The sequence below is a fragment of the Sinocyclocheilus grahami genome, unplaced genomic scaffold (genome assembly GCF_001515645.1).
Source record: "Sinocyclocheilus grahami isolate Dianchi unplaced genomic scaffold, SAMN03320097.WGS_v1.1 scaffold513.1, whole genome shotgun sequence".
In the NCBI taxonomy this organism is placed as follows: Eukaryota; Metazoa; Chordata; class Actinopteri; order Cypriniformes; family Cyprinidae; genus Sinocyclocheilus; species Sinocyclocheilus grahami.
This window is the reverse complement of record NW_015505692.1, coordinates 466,548-489,047: the sequence shown is the minus strand read 5'-3', so window position 1 is coordinate 489,047 and position 22,500 is coordinate 466,548. Positions and strand designations below refer to the sequence as shown.

Sequence of the window (22,500 nt, the reverse complement as noted above, 5' to 3'; positions counted from 1 at the left end):
GTCCCATAAAACAGTTGTGAGAATAGCAATAAGAGTTTCAAAAACTGAGCCAAAGCCATTGAGGAAAACAAATGTATTTTTTCTAGTTTGGCACACTTAAATACATTTATAAAATGTGGAATGTTTAATATGGTTTTCTATTGCGGCATGTGCACATTTATGGAAGATTGTTTCTACCATGGAATAAAAAATACAAACAGACAATTGCATAAAAAGATCATTTTCCCCCTTGCAATACCTAAAAAAAAAAAAATCTGAATTCGTCTGAAATGTCTGAATTGTGAGATAAAACGTCCCAATTTTACACAATTCTTTTTTTCACACAATTGTAAGTTTATTTTTCAGTTGATACTTTTCCCCTCACGATTTCCCTGATTAATGACATATAAAACTCTTTTTTTATAATTGAGAGAAAAAAAAATTATATACGAGATAAAAAGTTGTTTTTTTAACTAGCTCTTAAGACACAGTGGCTGTTTGTGCAACTGGCCTCCCATTTAAGCCGCTCATTATCAGTGGGCGTGGCTGGAACGACCAACCCGCCAATCACAGCAGAGCGCCGATCCTCCGACAGTGACGTAGCCTGGGCACACACAGACACACTCACTCACTCACACACACACCTGTGTAGACCAGACTCTCTCAGGATCGATAGAGATGCATTAATGTCTGCAGATGACCATCACACTACACTCATAATCCTCCTGTCAGCCAAACTCTGAAATCTCATTCAAGTTTTCAAACTTTTGTGTTTTTGGAGATCAATGTTGCTTCTCATATTCCAGAACTGATCGAAATAAACCTTTAAATACACGTGTCGATGTGTGTGAAAATACAGCTTGCGGATTTTCAGTTCAGTCTGATTCTCTCACAAAACTAATACAGCACGAGTCATACAATCAAGTCATGCACTGAAATTAATATTTACCAAAATTAAAGTTTTCATTTAGCTGAAAACTGAAACCCAAAATAAACTTTTTGTGAATAATCAATTATTTACATTTATTTCAAATCAAAAAAGCATTAAACATGGAGCTGTATACATTTCAATATGCACATAACAGTTTTATAGAAACTATTTAAATTGTGTACAGTAATTAGGTTTCTACACCAATCAGTTGTTGGAATATAAACATTTAAATGGTGGCTGTAAAAAAACAAACTAGATTTTATGACAGATTTATTCAAACATGCTTTAAATAAAGCATCACTAACAGGTTCAGTACAAATGATTATTTGTAATATTTGAATATGTAATTTATAATGCTGTCAAATGATTAATCGCATCCAAAATAAAAGGTTTTGTTTGCATAATATATGTGTGTACTGTGTATATTTATTATGTATAGATAAATACACACGCATGTACAGTGGGGCAAAAAAGTATTTAGTCAGCCACCAATTGTGCAAGTTCTCCCACTTAAAAAGATGAGAGAGGCCTGTAATTTTCATCATAGGTATACCTCAACTATGAGAGACAAAATGAGAAAAAAAATCCAGAAAATCACATTGTAGGATTTTTAAAGAATTTATTTGCAAATTATGGTGGAAAATAAGTATTTGGTCAATAACAAAATTTCATCTCAATACTTTGTTATATACACTTTGTTGGCAATGACAGAGGTCAAACATTTTCTGTAAGTCTTCACAAGGTTTTCACACACAGTTGCTGGTATTTTGGCCCATTCCTCCATCCAGATCTCCTCTAGAGCAGTAATGTTTGGGGGCTGTCGCTGGGCAACACGGATTTTCAACCCCCTCCAAAGATTTTCTATGGGGTTGAGATCTGGAGACTGGCTAGGCCACTCCAGGACCTTGAAATGCTTCTTACGAAGCCACTCCTTCGTTGCCCGGGCAGTGTGTTTGGGATTTGGTGGCTGACTAAATACTTTTTTGCCCCACTGTATATATTTAAGAAAAAAGTTACGTTTATATTTTAAATGTATTTATATATTTATAAAAATAAACATATAAATTATATGAATATAAATATATACATGTGAATATTTCCAAAATATATGCTGTGTGTATTTTTATATACATAGGTCAAGGTCAAAGTTTATTTATATAGCACCTTAAAACAACACGAATGTTGACCAAAGTGCTTCACAAGCAGAGCAAGATACACACATATTAAAACAGAACGTGACAAGTAATCAATCCAATAACTTAAAAGAATAATCAAAACAAATATTTATAACCTGGTACATCACTGGTACATCACCGAAACCCCTGGCATTAAAGAGATGCATGCAAAATAAAACCAAGTTATGAGTAAGCCTGAGAAAAAAGGTAGGTTTTAATTGATGCTTTAAAGACGCCTAATGTAGGAGAAGCGCTAATCGTTAAGGCTAGTGTGCTCCAAAGTTTTGGAGCATAGACTGAAAAAGACCCGTCTCCTTTTGTTTTCAAACGAGATTTCGGGACATTTAATAACAGCTGGACTGAAGATCTGAGTGTTCTCTGAGGAGAATAAAAACTTACAAGTTCTGATATATAAAAAGAGCTTTGAACACGGAAGTTAAAACCTTAAAATCAATTCTTTGTCGTGAGAGTGATGACTGACTGATTCCAGCATACAAGGCATTGCAGTAATCAAGCCTTGAGGAAATAAAAGCGTGAATAACGGTCTCCAAACCTAAAAGTAAAAAGGTGTTTTAACTTTCAAAGTCGCTTTAGCTGGAAAAAGCTGGCCCTGACCACCGAATTTATTTGTTTGTCAAACTTCAGATCTGAATCAAAGATGACACCCAGATTTTTAACATAGGAGTGATTATTTAACTGAAGATGCCCCAAGAAAGCTCTTTATTTGTCAATCTGCGGTGATGCTCAAAGACCGAGCGTAGTGGAAGCATGTAAAGAGAAAACAAAACTGGACCCAGAATCGAACCCTGTGGCACCCCACAGGTGATTGGCACTGGGGATGATGAAAATTCTCCAATTTCTACAGATATACTCCTATTTGAAAGATAAGACTCAAACCAATCTAAGGCAGCATCACAGATGCCAACCTCGTGATTTAATCTTTTTAACAGAATGCAATGGTCCACGGTGTCGAAGGCTGCGCTTAAATCCAACAGAACAAGAACTGCACCGTTTCCAGAGTCGACTGATAACAAGATGTCATTTGCCACTCTTAATAGGGCAGACTCAGTACTGTACTTAGCCTTAAAAGCAGACTGTTGTTTGAGATTAAGTTGGTTTAAAACCACTTTTTCCATAACTTTCAGCAAAAAGGGCAACTTAGAAATAGGTCTATAGTTATGAAGTTCAGAAGAATCTAGGTTTGTTTGTTTTTTAGCCAGGGGTGAACCACAGCATGTTTTAAACAGGATGGAACAGTGCTGCTATGCAGAGAGGCATTTATAATGGAAAGTACACTAGGTAAAACAACCTCCAATACCTCTTTAAATAGGACAGCAGGAATAGTATCAAGAGAACAAGTGGTTAATTTTATATTAGAAATCACAGCCAGCTAATCAGAGTGAGATATAGTCTGAAAAGCAGACAGACTAGAAAAACTAATCTGTGAATTATAACAACTTTCAGATGAGGATGATAAAATCTGAGACCTCATACCAGCAATCTTATCTATGAAGAAGCTGCAAAACTTGCAGGATGCAACCGGATGCAGTTGAAGGATTCAATAGTTTAAAGTGGAAAATAGAGTATTCGGACAATGGGAGTTTTTTTGCAATCAAACTGGAAAAATAGTTAGCCCTTGATAAAGAAACAGCTTCCTGATATTGAGACAGAATAGCTTGCAAAAGTTGATGAGACATGTGCAGTTTGTCCCGTTTCCATATTCTTTCTGCCCTTCTACATTTTTTCCTTAAAGCTTTAATGTCTTTATTTAGCCAGGGCTGCTTTTTTCTTAACTTTGAGAGGAGCAACTGCATTTAATACTTCAGTACAAGCAGCATTGAAATTAATAACCATATCCTCAACATCCATGCCTTGCGATGCCAAATTGGTACTACCAGCTGCCGAAGCTAAAAACAAATCTTTAAAATAGATTAAAAAAACTCACTGTCAAACACAACAGGCCAATGGTCAGACAAACCAGTATCATTTACATAAATGTCTTTGATGGGGAAGCCTGAGGATAACACAAGATCAAGTGTGTGCCCTAACTTATGTGTAGGGCCAGATATAATAGACATAATAAATATACACAATACACACACATATATTCTGTAAACAAAAACATTTATTTGGGATGCGATTAATCGCTCGACAGCACTAGTAATTTATCAAAATGCTCCTCTCTAGTTATTTTTGTTTATGGACATTGAATGTCTTTCATGAGGAAAATGTGACATTACATGACATTGTTTACAAGCTGTTTCACTAACAAAACTGCTATACAATTCCACTGAAGGGAAAAGAGAAGCATGCACTTGTGTTTGTGTTCAAGAACGAAAGGTTTGGAATGACAGAACCATCATTTGGGTGAATGAACCCTTTAACAAACACAAATATGCATGCATTTGATAACACAAGAGAAAAGAGAGCATCATAGATTACAGGTGTCATGGACTCAATCTGAGCTCGAGATCAACAATCTGATGCAGTCAGAGAAGGTCTGCTACACACTGAGCCAGCAGGAGACGCGGAGGACACACCGATCCGGCAGATCTTCAGCAGGAACCAGAGCCACAGCAGCACCGCAGCGATCCAGAGCCTGCAACCCTACAAACACGAGAGCACACTCAGTCCTGCCCAGAACACACACTAGGGCTGCTCGATTAGGGCAAAAATCATAATCACAATTATTTAACACGATTACGAGGGGGCCATATGTGTCCCTGGAGCACAGAAGCAGTGTTAAGTCGCTGGGGTATATTTGTAGCAATAGCCAACAATACATTGTATGGGTCACAATTATACATTTCTCTTTTATGCAAAAAATCATTAGGATATTAAGTAAAGATCATGTTCCATGAAGATATTTTGTACATTTCCTACCGTAAATATATCAAAACTTCATTTTTGATTAGTAATATGCATTGCTAAGAACTTCATTTGGACAACTTTAAAGATGATTTTCTCAATATTTAGATTTTTTTGCACCCTCAGATTCCAGATTTTCATATAGCTGTATCTCAGACAAATATTGTCCGATCCTAAGATGATGCATAAACCTCAATTTCATAAAATTGACCCTTATGACTGGTTTTGTGCTCCAGGGTCACATATGATCAAAGCTTTATATGAGTGATTTATTTAAAGATAGTGATACATATCACATATATATTTCATGTACATAAGGTTGCTATGACGTCTGCATTGTAGAGACCAGCGGAATTTCAAATGAACAAACAAAAAGTCCTCAATTATTGAAAAGAATTAAAATGTCTGTAATAAAAAAGCAAGGGACAAATACAATAGAACAAAAAGATACAAATGAAACAAACTGTGCTTTAATGTCTTTTGTTTTTTTAATGCAAGTCTCCTTATTAAAGCTACAAAAGTCCTTCACTCAAGAGCAGTGTGTGCACAGTGTGCATTTTGACACATTTTGCGTGTATTTGACTGTTTAGGAGCGCACCTTGAGCTAAAAGATGACTTTACAGTCCGTGTTGTGTTTCGTCTCTGAGCGCATATATCTTCCTGAGGAGCAGGAACGCTTTTAAAAACATGAATACATATACTTCTATAAATCAAGCACGTCCCATTGTCACGTTACATGATTTTACTGATTTGCACGTGAAATTGGGCTTTCATGGAGGAACGTAAGCACAGCGCTGGAAAAGGGGGCGGAATGGGGTGCAATAATCGTTTTATCTCGATTATAGTATTTTCATAATCGTTGGAGGCCAAAATCGAAATCGAATCTGTTTTCGATTAATTGCACAGCCCTAACACACACACTATAGCACTCCTCCGACCCTCGACAGCTTGTGGCTCTGAGTGCAGACATATGGTCAGAGCAGAGGCATGTGTGTGTGTGTGTGTGTGTGTGTGTGTGTGTGTGTATACACAGACACTGTAACAAGGACACTGTAAAATAAAGTGCAACCCAAACATCTCTTAAATCCATTCAGAAATAATCCATCGCTGAAATGCAGCGTTAGAGGTTCAGGTTTAGAGGTCAAAAACTCTTCCCGACTGACAGTATAACAGCAGACATACAGTAGTAGTTCTGCACAGCTTTCTGCTTTTCTACGTAAACATGCGCTTGACGGCTGTGTTTGACCGTTGCGCTCGAGAAACATAGAAGGTACTGCTTGCTTATTTTGCTCAAGTGCACGATCTATTTAATTCCACACGTCATTCTAACAATAAACTCGGCTCGTAAGCACAGGTTGAGAGCTGTAGTTCAACCATGCAATGCTGTTTTCTTGGTTCTCGCAGTTGCTTTTGGGAAACACATCAACACATGGCTTTGATCGGGAAACGCTGCTGGTGGCTTCCTTGAAAACAGCACTAGTTCACCCAAAAGTGGCATATTCTGCCGTTTTCTCATGTTGTTTTTCATGCTGCTACAAACCCAGAGTCTTGGTTAATCACCGGAACATAAATGAAGACATTTTTAATGAAACCCCAGAGGTTTCCGTTTCCCACCGAAGGTCCGGGTAACCAAAACTCAGAAGATACAAAACGTTAAAAAGCCTTCGCAAAACAAATCCAAATGAACTAGTGGTCGACCGATATTGGTTTTTTGACAGCCGATACCGATATCTTGGAAAGCAGGGTGGCCGATAGCCGATATAAAGCCGATATGATTTATTTTAATGTTTAAGAAATTTGAAATCATTAGATTAAAAAGTAAATGTATTAAATAAACATACTTATACTTTAGATGACAAAGTATTTTTCACAAATAAATAAATATTTAATAAAAAAAACATACTTATACTTTAGATGACAAAGTATTTTTCACAAATAAATAAATATTTAATAAAAAAAATTAAGTAAACCCTGTAACCAACAGGGCACTCAGTATTCTGGGAACGTTAATCGTGCTAGAAACATGCTAACAGAATGCTAGTAACTTGCTAATCATGCAAGCAACATGCTAGAAACATGATAATCATGCTAGAACATGCTAGAAACATGATAATCATGCTAGAATATGCTAGAAACATGTTAGTAACTTGCTAATCATGATAGGAACATGCTAATAACTTTCTATTCATGCTAGCAACATGCTAGTCACTTGCTAATCATGCTAGCAACATGCTAGTAACATGCTAATTATGCAAGAAACGTGCTAGTGAAATGCTAGTAACTTGTTAATCATGTTAGCTAGAAACATGCTAGTCACTTGCTAATCATGCTAGTAAGATGCTAATCATGCAAGAAACATGCTAGTGACAGGCCAATCATGCTAAAACATTCTAATCATGCTAGAAGCATGTTATCAACATCTATCTACTCTAAATGTTCAAACTTTAGGCTTTTACAACTGCTTTAAACGTCCAGGCTAGGCTTTCTCAAGCCAACCTTTTTGTATCTAGTTGTTTTATTGATGTCTCTTAACTTAGACAACTGATGTGATGTGGAAACAAACTTCAGGAGGTAGAAGAAACCCAACGGCGCTCCAGACTCACTTCTGAGACCGTCTGATATCAAACCAGACCTGAGAACACACGCCAGCGGACCTGATGTTCCTGTAGGAGCCGCCGTGCATTCAGACGGACTTCTGTACTGGCATCACATTATCTTCAAGACAAACAACCTGTCATACGGCAGACACTCAGACGAGACACTCTCATTTCTATTCCACGTCTCACTATAATTTCATTTCCTGTAACAAGTAACAGCGAGGCCTGCATTCAAAGCATCAGGCTGATGAACGTCCCGTAAATACTCTCAGCGGACTGCAGAACACTCAACATGTGCTGGGGCTGCGAATACCATCTTAATATCTCAATATGCTCTTGGAAACACTACTATAGAAGTGGAGCTCAATTTCCAGCCTCACACAAAACTATATGAAAGCCTTCAGAAGATTCGGAATACAGTGTCAAGATTTGGATTTTGTGTCATTTTGACAACTTCAGTTCATTTAATGCAAAAGAGCAGCCAGGATATTCTGCTAAATCTCTTCACAGAACGAATCGTACAGGTTTGGAACAATGTTTAATATTTTAAAACAATAAATTCGTTAACCATCCTACTTTCCAGGATTTCAGACAAGTCGAAGGTTATCCTAACTTCAATGATTTTAAGAACATTTGTTTACAATTTTTAAATATTGTTTGTAATGTTTTGTCTTTAAAACAATCTAAAGAATTAAAGATAAGAACATTCTTATATGGGAAACAGTAAATATTAATAGAAAATAGCAGTTCATAATAATTTTATACAAATGTGCTGTGAATTCGGACCCAGATGTAAAGCTGAGAAAGACTGCAGTTTTCTCCCATTATCTGCATGACTGCAAATGTGATATTGATTTATACAACAGTTCAATAATCAAGAAGCTAATAACTCCCTACTTCTATTTTGGCATTAAAATGAACTGAATAGAGCTGTTAAACGTATAAACTTCACAGAACTGTTGTGCAGTGTTTTGTTCCTGAGTGAATCGGTCTTTTTGAACGAATCACGTTTGAATGAATCTGTGTGTGTGAACAGTGACGGGTGTGACGTGCATCACATTTAACCCATTAAGACTTAATTAACCGTCTCTTCCAGCTAAAATTTTAGTCCATAATCCATTTTAACGCTTAAAAGTGCATCTCCTGTCATCTCTCGCATCAAAATCCAGCCACATATGTGTTTAAACGCTGCTTGATCTGTGCAGATTTCTCTCCTGATTCACACCAGAACACTTTTTCACTGAAGGAAGAGTTATTATGGATTATGGACTCGTATTTTAGTAAAAAACGTCTTAATGTTTCAGCTTTGGTCTTCTCCAGATGGTAACTGATGGACTGGAGTGCTGTGGATTATTGTGATGTTTTTATCAGCTCTCATTCTGACGGCACCCATTCACTGCAGAGCATCCATTGCTGAGACACTGATGCAGTGCTACATTTCTACAAACCTGATGAAGAAACAAACTCATCCTAATCTCGGATGAACTGAGGGTGAGCACATTTTCATTTTTGGCTGAACTATTGCTTTATGAGTGACCAAACATGACTAGCACAACCGTACCTGTGGCGATCTGAGTGACGAGCGAGTCGTGGCTCTTATAGAAAACTCTGGCACACAGAGCAGAGAGGCCGGTGGTCTTGAGAAGAGCGCTCCGGTATGAAGACAGCAGCTGATCGGTGACGCTCTCGGCTGCTGCGTGAGGGTCGCTCAAACACACGCTGAGAGACAGAGAGGCGTATCGAGCGCAGCTGGACTGCAGCAGACGGCACTCGACGCTGCACCCCGGGATCTGAGAGACGGAGAGATGAGACGCTCTGTCTGTGGGACGGTCCAGCACAGCCGTGACATGCAGCTCCACCGCTGCTCCTCTGGGTAACGACGGCACGACCGCAACGCTGCTCTCCACCTGAGGACAGACAGAGACAAACACAACGCACTGCAACAAGAGCAATCAACAGATGCACACGAGTTATGGATTGTAAATCTGTTGATCATATCCAAGAGGATTCAACAAAACACTAAGGGCCAGTTTTACTAAACAGGGCAAATTAGCACGAGAGCGCAATTCCAAAACAGCTCGCAACAGTGCGTGTGATTTACTAGCAATGCACAAATTAAAGAACACAGACGTAACATCTCATTTGCATATCGACCAACGCAATATACCAAGCGCAGAGCAAATTAGCGTAGTCACAAATAAAGAAGCCACGGTACGTTGAAAAGAACCGGAGGCCAAAAAAATGAAGGGTTGCAAGAAGTTTTGATAGACCTGGTTCCAAGTCGTCTTTTATTTCCTGAAGCAAATAAAAAATTACATGGCTTGGCAAATGATATGTTCGGATAATGTGTTCTTCTGGCATTCAAAATAAATTAATTTGTGTTGAAAAAATCCTCTCCCTTCTACCACGCGCTCTCTGTTCTCTGCGGTGCCTCCTCCAGCAACAACACTTGCAGCCATTTCCAGCCCAAAATAGTTTAACATGCTTTTTTTGGGCGTTAAATAATGGCGCATATTTTGCAATAATTTGACGAGCGCCAAGTAAATCGTGTTGCATGATTCATTTGAATAGCCTACTCTCTTAAAAATAAAGGTGCTTCACGATGCCATAGAAGAACCTTTTTGTCTAAATGGTTCCATAAAGAACCTTTAACATCTGAAGAACCTTTCTGTTTCACAAAAGCTTCTTTGTGGCGAAAGAAGGTTCTTCAGATTACAAAAAGGTAAGAAAGAGATGGTTCTTTAAAGAACCTTTGACTGAATGGTTCATTGTGGAACCAAAAATGGTTCTTCTATGGCATCGCTTGAAGAACCTTTTGAAGCACCTTTATTTTTAAGAGTGTACTCTCCTCACATAGGTTTTGCGTCTGAAAGGGAAACTCTTACAGATGCATATTTAATAAGGTCAGGCGCAAAAATAACTGTGTCCACGCCTTTTCAGCGCTAATTAGTCACTGCACATCTTTAGTCAAACCTGACAGCAGCTATTTTAACGCCAAAAGACGGTTTGCGTGGGCGCACGCTGTTAGTAAAACTGGCCCTAAAGCAGTAGATCTACACTGGCTGCCTCTGCTTTGAAACTACACACAAAGAGCTGCTGAGTTTTAAAACATGTTATGGACTAAAAATAAATAAAAATGCATTTCAATTTATCAGGAACCTTGATTTCTCTTGAAACGACCCTAGCAAACATCAGTGTATGGACCCAGTGATGACACCTGTCCACAGCTATTTATATCTCTGTACTTTGTGTTCTACTTAGGGTTGCAAAGGGGTGGAAAATTTCTGATAAATTTCCGGAAACGTTCCAAAAATCCTTGGAATATTAAAAAGCAACCTTGAAAATTTCCGATAAATTTCCGGAAACGTTCCAAAATCCTTGGAATATTAAAAAGCAACCTTGAAAATTCCCGATAAATTTCCAGAAATGTTCCAAAAATCCTTGGAATATTAAAAAGCAACCTTGAAAATTTCCGGAAACGTTCCAAAAATCCTTGGAATATTAAAAAGCAACCTTGAAAATTTCCCGGAAACGTTCCAAAAATCCTTGGAATATTAAAAAGCAACCTTGAAAATTTCCAATAAATTTCCAGAAACTTTCCAAAAATCCTTGGAATATTAAAAAGCAACCTTGAAAAATTCCGATAAATTTCCGGAAACGTTCCAAAAATCCTTGGAATATTAAAAAGCAACCTTGAAAATTTCCGGAAACGTTCCAAAAATCATTGGAATATTAAAAAGCAACCTTGAAAATTTCCGGAAACGTTCCAAAAATCATTGGAATATTAAAAAGCAACCTTGAAAATTTCCGATAAATTTCCAGAAACTTTCCAAAAATCCTTGGAATATTAAAAAAAAAATCCTGGAAAGTTTCCAAAAATTCTGGAATATTTCCGCAACACTAGTTCTACTACCTAACACTGCCGTGTGAGTGTTTTTTATTACAACAGTTGAAGGAGTGAAGGCAAACCTGGCATCTTTCTCTTTTCCGAACACTTAAAATGGAAGGAATAAATGGAAGCGGACAGAAAGAAATGAGTGAGTTTATGATTAAAACAAGAATAAATATCTGCCAATGCAGTCAGAAAAATAATCCTCATTCAAAGGAAAAACTGGTTGATTTTCTGACACCACTGAATGATATATGTTCTTGTTTTAAGCATAAATGCGTTTCATTTAGCCATATCTCTCAGAAAACAAGATTTCGTATTCATCTTCATTGCGCATCTCAAGTAAATGTATCCTGATTCAAGAATATTCAGACAAAAACACTGATTAAATATTTTTGAATTCGTTTTTGTAGTGCATGCCACATTTAGTGCCATGACGTTATGAATTTAAGACTTTCTGCTCTGATTTAAGTGATGAGGCTTAAAGCCTTTATATATAATGCATAGCAACAGTATTCGTAATGTATGCTATAATGCATTTTTTTCATGAATAATTGTTGAAAACAAATTTAAAATGCATTATAATATCTGAAGGTTTGTTTGTCATGTTTGTTTGTAAAGATGTAGCAATGAATAGCAAAGTTTTATAATTTATCCTAACTCTGGCTACAATTATTCATGAGTTTATACAATGCATTATAAGGTGAATTACTTAATGCATTAACATTTTATAATGCATTATACATAAATGCTTTAATTAGAGTGTTATCAACACCTTTTTAGGCCTTATTTTGTGGAAGGGTGAATTAAGACCCGCAGAAAGCCTGTCGAAAGTGTTACCAGGTTGCTTGAAGTTACAAAACAAGCAAGTAAAGGCTTGCGGAGCCAATGCAAAGAGCAGAGCAGTTGAATAAAGATCACCTGAACCCTCAAAACTCACGTGACCGAGCCACAACAAAGACACGAGGCGTGATTGATTCCAGACACGCTCGGGTCATTTTACACCATTTCACCACACTGGAGAGCAGCAGTGATGGCTTTAAATGCCTTCATCATCATCCTCCTCCTCCTCCTCTGAAGAGTTAAAATCTTTATTCTCGGCTGGCGTCTGCGCACGGGCCATTATCGCCTCTCAAACTCGTGCACGGCACAATGCGGCCCTCAAATAACACCGTCTCATCTGCTAAAGGGGGACAAATGAGTGTTTTACACAACAGCCGCTTTGTTGTGTCGTCGATAAGAGCAAAAACACTTAACCCCCTTTTCAATTGGCTGGATCAATTTTCATCCACTCACATCCCACTCCAGCACAGCAGAATAATGACGGGTTACATACACTTTATTTTGAAATTCACTCGAAAGCAGACGGCGAATAAATCAGAGCCTTTTCTCCCAATTCTGTGCTGCTCGTGACCCGACGGGCGAACGCTGCACTTAGCCCCAGATTAAAGAGCCGCCGCTGATTGCGGATCAACACCGAACCACTTTTCAGCGCGGCCGCGAGTAAACAATAGCAGCTTTAAGCAGTGTGTAAAGCGTTCACAGACGTCTGTAACAAGCGCGCTTTAATACGCCAAAGATTAGCACTTAACAGCCGCGAGGGGCCGTAATGAACAGGAGGCTGTTAATGGCCCTCGGGGGCCACAATAAGGCTGTGCTGGGATCCGGAGGGCCTCGTTTAGTGGCGGCCCCTGACATCAAGCTCCTCACCTTCACGGGTCAAAACCAGCCCTGAACTAGGCTCAGGTACATTCATGCTTCACGCCATTTGAAGCCATAATCTCTTCCAGATCACACCACCGGTCCAAAGCTTGAAAATAAGGTTTTTCGGTGTTTTTAAATAATACGTTTTTTCTGCTCACCAAAGCTGCATTTACTTGATCAAAAATAGTTAAAATTGTATAATATTTTTGCAATTTAATATATCCGTTTTCTATGTGAATATGTGTTAAACTGTCATTTATTCCTGTGATGCGCAGCTGTATTTTCAGCATCATTCCTCCAGTCTTCAGTGTCACATGATCTTCAGAAATCAGTATAATATGCTGATCTGCTGCTCGAGAAACATTTCTGATTATTATCAATGTTGAAAACAGTTGAATATTTTTGTGGAAACCATGATACATTTTTCAGGATTCACAGATGAATAGAAAGTTCAGAAGAACAGCGTTTATTTGAAATAGAAATCTATTGTAACATTATAAATGTCTTTACTGTCACTTCTGATGAATGAATGTATTAATTTCTACTTTTGTAATAAAAAAAACGTACTTAAACCACTTTTTTTAAATGTAGCGTCACATTTTCCACAAAACAAGAAGCTGCACAACTGTTCAACATTATATATTATATTATGTATATATAAAATAAAATAGCTACAGTATATCAAAATGAATATATATTAAAATAAAAGAAATAATTACATACAATAAAGATAAATAAAATTAAAATTTTGTCATTCCAGAAGTTAAGAAATTTCTTCTTGATACAAAATGTTATAGAACTTGACAGACAAATGTATATTAATTACAGAAAAGTCTGTGACCTTTTAAGATTTTATTAATTTCCGTGACTTTTTATAGGTCCAGAAAACAGGCTTTTAAAATTGCGTCACATATCCAGGATTCCCAAGAATGCTGGTTCTTAAAAATGACAGCTGTTAATGGAATAACTTAAAATAAGAAATGTGATTCTGAGCTATTTTATCTGCAGAATCTGTGTTGAGCAGCGTGATGTTTCTCTGCTGTCCTGTTCTCAGCGCAGGAGTCTGGGAGGAGGTGGAACAGTAAACACCATAATAATGAAGCAAAGTTTCAGCGTGACAAGACTTTACAAGCAAACAGTACATCATTATCAGATGCTCATCGAGTGTGAAACTCACTGCACATTCTGTTGCGCTTCAGGCCTAATCATATTTTCATTTATACTTCTTGAGAATCACTTATTTTCACTTTGAAGTGAACTGACCAATGGTAAAAACTCTAGAAAGAACCTATCAACATTAAATATGACCAATATTTACATTTCTTAATAGAACAAAACTGACCAATATTTTAATCTCTCAAAAGAACAAACCCAACAGATATTTAAATATCTAAATTTAACATAAATTACTGATATTTAAATATTTAATAGAAGAAAATCAACCGATATTTAAATATCTTAATTTAACAAAACAGACTGGTATTTTAAATCTCTTAATCGAACAATAATGACCAAAATTGTCTTCTCTTGGTAGAAACAAAAATAAGCAATATTTTAATACCTTAAAAGAATAAAATGAACCAATATTTAAATTTCTTAATAGAACAACACTAACCGATATTTAAATATCTTAATTACCAACAGATCTTCAACAGCCCTTTCCTGTAATTTTGAAAATAATACCGTTGTGTTTCACAGAATGTAGTTTTAAGAGTTTTTTAGTCGAGAATGTACTTGTTTGGACTTCAAATATGCAGTTTGTTAATAAAGATAACGTCTATTTGAAAATTTGCTTCAGTGTTTTTGGAGACGTGAGCTCCAGAGCGTCTGGCTCTGATGTCTCTATAGTGGTTAAACATGAGGTATAATTCGTTTTGGGTAAATCTAACGGACAATCTTTGGTCTCAATCTATTATTTGTTCCAGAGCAAGTAGTTTTGGCAAAATCTCATCATGTTTATGTAACTTCAATGCTGTATATCAGAGCGCTGCCTTTGTACTTTTGACTGAATTGCCTAGTAACTTTTATGATGGCTGTAGTTGTTTATTAAATATTATTATTCAATGAATAATATTTTATATAAATAATAGTAGTATGTAGTATTGGTAAACGGTGTGTGTGTGTTCGTAATGGTGATTTTAGTTTCATTATTACGCCGTTAGATGGCGACAAGAGACTGTTTTACGAGTCAGCAGTAAAGACTTTTAAATTGAAAAATTACTAAAGTGCAGTTTTGAATTTTTTCTTTCATAAAGCTTGTGTGCAGCCAACACGCACTAAGCAGCGCTGTCATCAGAAATAACGGATATTTAAATCTCTAAACAGAACAAAATCAGCTGACATTTAAATCTCCTATTAGAACAAAACAACCGAAATTTTTATTTTTTATAAGAACAAAATAACCGATATCTAAGTTTCTTATTAGAATAAAACAACCAATATTTAAATCTCTAAACAGAACAAATCCAGCTGACATTTAAATCTCCTATTAGAACAAAACAACCGAAATTTTTATTTTTTATAAGAACAAAATAACCGATATCTAAGTTTCTTATTAGAATAAAACAACCAATATTTAAATCTCTAAACAGAACAAATCCAGCTGACATTTAAATCTCCTATTAGAACAAAACAACCGAAATTTTTATTTTTTATAAGAACAAAATAACCGATATCTAAGTTTCTTATTAGAATAAAACAACCAATATTTAAATCTCTAAACAGAACAAATCCAGCTGACATTTAAATCTCCTATTAGAACAAAACAACCGAAATTTTTATTTTTTATAAGAACAAAATAACCGATATCTAAGTTTCTTATTAGAATAAAACAACCAATATTTAAATCTCTAAACAGAACAAATCCAGCTGACATTTAAATCTCCTATTAGAACAAAACAACCGACATTAAAAAAATGTATAAGAACAAAATAACCGATATTTAAATTTTTTATAAGAACAAAATAACCGATATTTAAATCTCTAAACAGAACAAAACCAGCTGACATTTAAGTTTCTTATTAGAACAAAAAACAAACAACATTTATTTCAAACAACATTATTTATTATTATAAGAACAAAATAATCGATACTTGAATTATCGGTTATTAGGGAGGGGGGGTATTAAAAACAAAAATTATTTAATCATATCGTGTTGGGAAGCTGGGAAGCATACAAAATTTTATTTTATTTTTATTATTATTATTATTTATTACGAACAACAGTAATGTGCAAAATCGAATAAATTGTATATTATATACTCTCATTAAAGGCACCATTATTCGTTTATAGTATTATCCTGAACTGACCGAGAACGGCAGTGATTATAAAAGAAGGGCTCTTTACTTTATGTGACTCAGTCGCAAATTAAACACAAGTTTGTGTTTTCATGGCACTTTGTGACTTGTCTTACTTCATAAACATGAAAAGTTCAAAACTTTGACAAAATTTGATTCCTTGTTGATTTAATATTTTATACTAGTGATTTTATAATATCAAAATATAAAGTAAAAACAGTGGAAATGAATGATTAATGAGCCAATAAGTGCTCCTCTTGCTGCCATCTACTGGTTATAGTGGTAATTTGATGTCTTTTTAAATTAGATTTTAAATAAGTGTTTGTTTACCACAAGTATAAACAAGTATATTTTGGGCATACCATTAAAAATAACATTTAAATTGGATAATTTTTAGAACTTTAGAAAGTTACCATTTGTAATTTACGTTAATCTCACTGGATTTTCATTGTTATTGTGCATGTGTACAATACTTTTACTCATCAAGGATGCATACATTTTATCAAAAGTGACAGTAAAGACATTTATAATATTAGAAAAGTTTTCGGTTTCAAATAAACGCTGTTCCATTGAACTTTCTGTTCATCTGTGAATCCTAAAAAACAAAATGCATCTCAGTTTCCACAAAAATATTGTGCAGCACAACTGTTTTCAACATTGATAATAATCAGAAATGTTTCTCGAGCAGCAGATCAGCATATTATACTGATTTCTGAAGATCATGTGACACTGAAGACTGGAGGAATGATGCTGAAAATACAGCTGCGCATCACAGAAATACATTACAGTTTAACACATATTCACATAGAAAACAGCTGTTTTACATTATAATAATATTTCACAAATTGTCACTGTATTTTTGATCAAATAAATGCAGCCTTGGTGAGCAGAAGAGACTTCTTTAAAATATTTGTGGAGAAAATGTCAAATGTTTTGTGGAAACTGTGTTACATTTTACTTCTCAGGATTCTTTGATGAATAAGAAGTTCAAAAGAGCGGCATTTATTTGAAACAGAAACCTTTTCTAATATTATAAATGTCTTTACTGTCACTTTTGATCAATTTTATGCATTCTTGATGAGTAAGAGTAAAACATCAAGTTTTCATGAGCGCTCAGCAGCTCCGGATCGGCTCGCGTTTAACACAGAGACACTTCAGAGCAGATTTCACCAGGGACAGCCTTCATTTGCATTTAAATGTCAGATTCATGAAGGAGGTCTCGGGGATTAATTGCTTTTCCCTAATCGAGGTCTCTTAAATAAACATAAAATAATGAAACAATACAGACAGCGAGAGAAAATAATTACAACTATCTCAAAGCAAACACGTTAATAAAAGGATTAAGATAACATTAGTCTCATGCTCAGACGACACACTTCACACACCGTCTGACGGATCTGGCTTGGCTCTGGTTTACATCAGTCTGACTGGATCTGTCACTTAACACACTTAAAAACACAACATGCACTAACCGTCTTCACACACGTGTGATAAGATCTGCTTATAAATCTGGAGATTCTAGAAAAGATTAGACAAGGGCTGCATGTGTTTTCCCACCAAAATAAAAGCTTAAATAAAAGATTTCTGCAGGTTTATGAAGGTACATTTAAGGGTTTTAAGACCATGTTAAGACCAAGTAAAGAAAATTTAAGGAAGAAGTTAAACTGAAAACACAATTAGTCAATAGGGTCTCAAGATGTAAAGAAGAAATATCTGGAAATGGGCTCAGAAACATCAACAAACAAGTTTTCAAGCCCACTGACAGATATATATATATTGTTGTTTTAATCAAACACATTTTTATTACATAAAAAAAAAAACAAGACATCATGTTTTCAATATGCAACTCAAGCAAATGCATCATGATTTAAGGATGTTTAGATATTTTTTTACTGGAAAACAAGACAGAATTACTGATAAAGATGTTTTTGCTTGAATATTTCATCTCTAAAAGATTGTTTTGCACACAAAAAAAAAGAAGCGTTTTAGCTTTTTTTAGCATTATATATGCAGTATTTCTATTTTCCATACTGTATTCATGTATTTTTAGTATGAAATATTATCATAAAATATCATATACCGCATAAAAAAATAAATATTAAAAAGTTTGAATTCTTTACATTTTAAGTTTGAAGTCTGGCCACTTTTTCTAGAGTTTACGGGCTGTTAAAGCAATGAGTGACGCACCTGGACGTCCTGTAGTTTGGTGTTCCAGGCCTCTGTGACGGCTGCGGCGTGTTCACGGTGAGTGATGTAGATGTGCGCCTGCAGCACGTGAGCCAGTGTGAGTCTGGAGTCCATCGCATGCAGAACCTTCTCCATGTGACTGAAGCAGAGCCGAGCCTGAAGAGCCACCGGGCCCTTCACCAGCTGCATGGAGCAGGGCACCAGAGCGATCTGTCCCGCGCAGAACACCGCATCCCGCACCTGAGACACACACATGGAGTTAAACCACTCACAGGCATTACTGTTAGATCTGCACACACACAACACCTCAGAGATAAACCACGCAAACATTCAGTTACAGGAGACACACAACACCTTAATGAACATTGTTAATCAAATTAATTGTGAGCCTGCAGCACAAAAGCAGTGTTGAGTCGCTGGGGGATATTTGTAGCAATAGCCAACAATACATTGTATGGGTCACAATTATACATTTCTCTTTTATGCCAAAAATCATTAGGATATTAAGTAAAATATATTGTTGTTTTAATCAAACACATTTTTATTACATAAAAAAAAAAACAAGACATCATGTTTTCAATATGCAACTCAAGCAAATGCATCATGATTTAAGGATGTTTAGATATTTTTTTTACTGGAAAACAAGACAGAATTACTGATAAAGATGTTTTTGCTTGAATATTTCATCTCTAAAAGATTGTTTTGCACTCAAAAAAAAAGAAGCTTTTTAGCTTTTTTTAGCATTATATATGCAGTATTTCTATTTTCCATACTGTATTCATGTATTTTTAGTATGAAATATTATCATAAAATATCATATACTGCATAAAAAAATAAATATTAAAAAGTTTGAATTCTTTACATTTTAAGTTTGAAGTCTGGCCACTTTTTCTAGAGTTTACGGGCTGTTAAAGCAATGAGTGACTCACCTGGACGTCCTGTAGTTTGGTGTTCCAGGCCTCTGTGACGGCTGCGGCGTGTTCACGGTGAGTGATGTAGATGTGCGCCTGCAGCACGTGAGCCAGTGTGAGTCTGGAGTCCATCGCATGCAGAACCTTCTCCATGTGACTGAAGCAGAGCCGAGCCTGAAGAGCCACCGGGCCCTTCACCAGCTGCATGGAGCAGGGCACCAGAGCGATCTGTCCCGCGCAGAACACCGCATCCCGCACCTGAGACACACACATGGAGTTAAACCACTCACAGGCATTACTGTTAGATCTGCACACACACAACACCTCAGAGATAAACCACGCAAACATTCAGTTACAGGAGACACACAACACCTTAATGAACATTGTTAATCAAATTAATTGTGAGCCTGCAGCACAAAAGCAGTGTTGAGTCGCTGGGGGATATTTGTAGCAATAGCCAACAATACATTGTATGGGTCACAATTATACATTTCTCTTTTATGCCAAAAATCATTAGGATATTAAGTAAAGATCATGTTCCTTGAAGATATTTTGTACATTTCCTACTGTAAATTCAAAACAGCTTTCTTAATCGCACATTGATTTCATAATTGCATGATTAATTCGATCTGCGATTATGAAAGCTGTTTTGCGCAGTTTGTTAGTGAACTACAGCTCTGTGTGGTAAACGCTGCCCCATCTGAAAGCACGGCGAGTTTGAGTCATTTATAACGGATGGAGATTTACTACTGATCACGGAACCGTGCTTCACTGACAAGCTGCACATGAAAATCGCATTTGATTAATCGTGCAGCCCTAACAGTAAGTAAATAAATGGGGAGAGTCTCCACAATGGGACTGAAGCTCTCATCTGTGCACGAGCCGCCTGACAACGGGCATTCAGCGTGATTTCAAAAGCAACATTTCAACGTCAGATTGCCTTTTCTTTAACACAAACGAACAAAATAAATACTCTACTTCTTGGGAGGTCCTAGGTGGGGTCTTGGAAGGGGTACTACCTGATCTGAACCCAAGTGGTGTTTTGTTATTGGACTTCTGTGCTTAGCAGGGATTGGCCATAACAAACACCATGTTTGAACATAAGGTTGTTCATAAGTGTACTTGATACCAGACCACCTTAGCCTCTGATTGACTTCGCAGTCGTATCATCAAACCTGTGGCCATATGTTCTGGACACTCGTGTAAAGACAGGAGCAGAGCTGTCAATTGATCACCAGTTGGATAAGATTGCGGGGGAACCTGCCGGACAGACCCGTATAGTGAGGGTCAACTGGGAACGTCTGGCTGAGGACTCCCACCTCCGGAGAAGCTTTTCCTTACTTCTAAGGGAAGGCTGGGGACATGGACTCCGAGAGGGCTCTGTTCTGGCCTTTTGAGTTTGGGAAGAGATTGGGCAGGCCATATGAGAAGGACTTTTGGTTGGCCTCAAAGAGGTTCTGGCAAACCACCAGACGGCTGAGGCGGAGAAACCATAGACTGGTCCAGGCTGTTCTAAAGCCTGGAATACACTACATGATTTTTAAAATCTGAACAGATTTTTAAAGTGCCCCTATTATGGATTTTTGAAAATTACCTTTCATGCAGTGTGTAGCACAGCTCTAAGTGAATGAAAACATCCTGAAAAGTTTTAAATCTGAAAGTGCACCATGTATAACGTTATTGTTGCCTCTCAAAAGAAAGAGTTGACTCTGAATCATTTAAACGAGTCGTTTTTAAAACAAATCCCAAGTCGTTTCGTGTTGACGTCAATATGAAACATTAGCATATTGCCCGCCCGACCTGGGAAAACTTAAACTCACAAACACTGCTTTATCAGGCATTACAGGCATGATGAAATGAAAATGAGACCAATCACCGCAGATTAGCGTCACATAAAGGAGGGGTTTGGAAAAATGAATCGTTGAGCGAATCGTTTGGGAGTCATTGAGCAAATAAGGTAAAAATAAATGCATATTATAAGACAATGAAAGTGTTTTTGAACTTGCATGCATTTCAACCTGTTGTTGGGGACTCCCAGAACCAAAATATGAACCTTTCACTACACATAATAGGGACATTTTAAAACACTAGGCATCATACACTTTACCGACTTTGTAAATAGTGACAGAGGAAAACTGGTCGTCATACACTACACGACTCAGGATCACACACTACCAGACTTTAAAGTTGTTCTGATCACAACAAACTCAAACAAAAGAAACGTGCGCCTAGGAGACTCATGAAAAATTAAAATAATGTGTGTTCTAAAATCGGCTGAAAATATCAAACATGTTTGATATCCTCCGACTGGATGGAACCTAAGTCTGAAGATAACAAATTGGAGTCTGTGACCATCGTACACTACGTGATTTTCTATGGAATCTGTCAACTCAAATCTGCAGACTGGCTCTGACTTTCCGCAAATAGCGTTCAACAAAAAATGCGTAGTGTAATCCAGGCTTAAGTCAGTACGGGGGCTTGCTGACCTCACATGTTGATGCGTTCTGGAGGTGGAAGGAGCACTTTGAGGATCAAGTTGAGGCAGGGTTGGATGACTCGGGAGAATTCTGGCCCATTTCCCTGGCGGAAGTCACATTCTTCCCGATATGTTGAAGGCCCTGGATGAAGTTGGTCTGCTTGTTCAACATCGCATGGGAATCTGGGTCAATGCCTGGTGATTGGCAGAGAGGTGTGGTGGTTCCCATTTTCAAAAAAGTTGACCGAAGGGTGTGTTGCCTGGGAAAGTCTATGCCCGAGTACTGTAAATGAGAATCCAACCCACTCTCAAACCTCAACTGGAGGAGGAACAATGCAGATTCCATCCCAGACGAGGAACAGTGGACCAGCATTTCACCCTGGCAAGAATACTGGAGGGGGCATGTTTGCTTATCCAATCTACACGTGTTTTGTAGATTTGGAGAAAGCCTATGACGTGATTGCTTGTGGGGGGGGGGGGGGTTTGG

The 22,500-nt window shown here is 37.0% G+C and overlaps 2 protein-coding genes across 2 annotated transcripts in view; both read right to left on the bottom strand.

Annotated features, from left to right (window-relative positions):
• The window catches only part of LOC107554777 (serine/threonine-protein kinase Nek9-like), a 22,741-nt gene extending 22,682 nt beyond the window's left edge, over positions 1-59 (bottom strand). The window contains exon 1 of the mRNA XM_016237385.1: positions 51-59. Coding sequence (XP_016092871.1) covers positions 51-59 — 9 coding nt within the window. The remainder of the gene's footprint in view (positions 1-50) is intronic.
• A 4,163-nt stretch (positions 60-4,222) lies between these two features.
• Positions 4,223-22,500, bottom strand: part of dph6 (diphthamine biosynthesis 6) — an 88,095-nt gene continuing 69,817 nt past the window's right edge. Inside the window, exons 10-12 of the mRNA XM_016237384.1 lie at positions 19,556-19,795; positions 9,112-9,457; positions 4,223-4,692 (exon numbers count right to left, since the gene is read on the bottom strand). Coding sequence (XP_016092870.1) covers positions 4,589-4,692; positions 9,112-9,457; positions 19,556-19,795 — 690 coding nt within the window. The 3' untranslated portion in view covers positions 4,223-4,588. The remainder of the gene's footprint in view (positions 4,693-9,111; positions 9,458-19,555; positions 19,796-22,500) is intronic.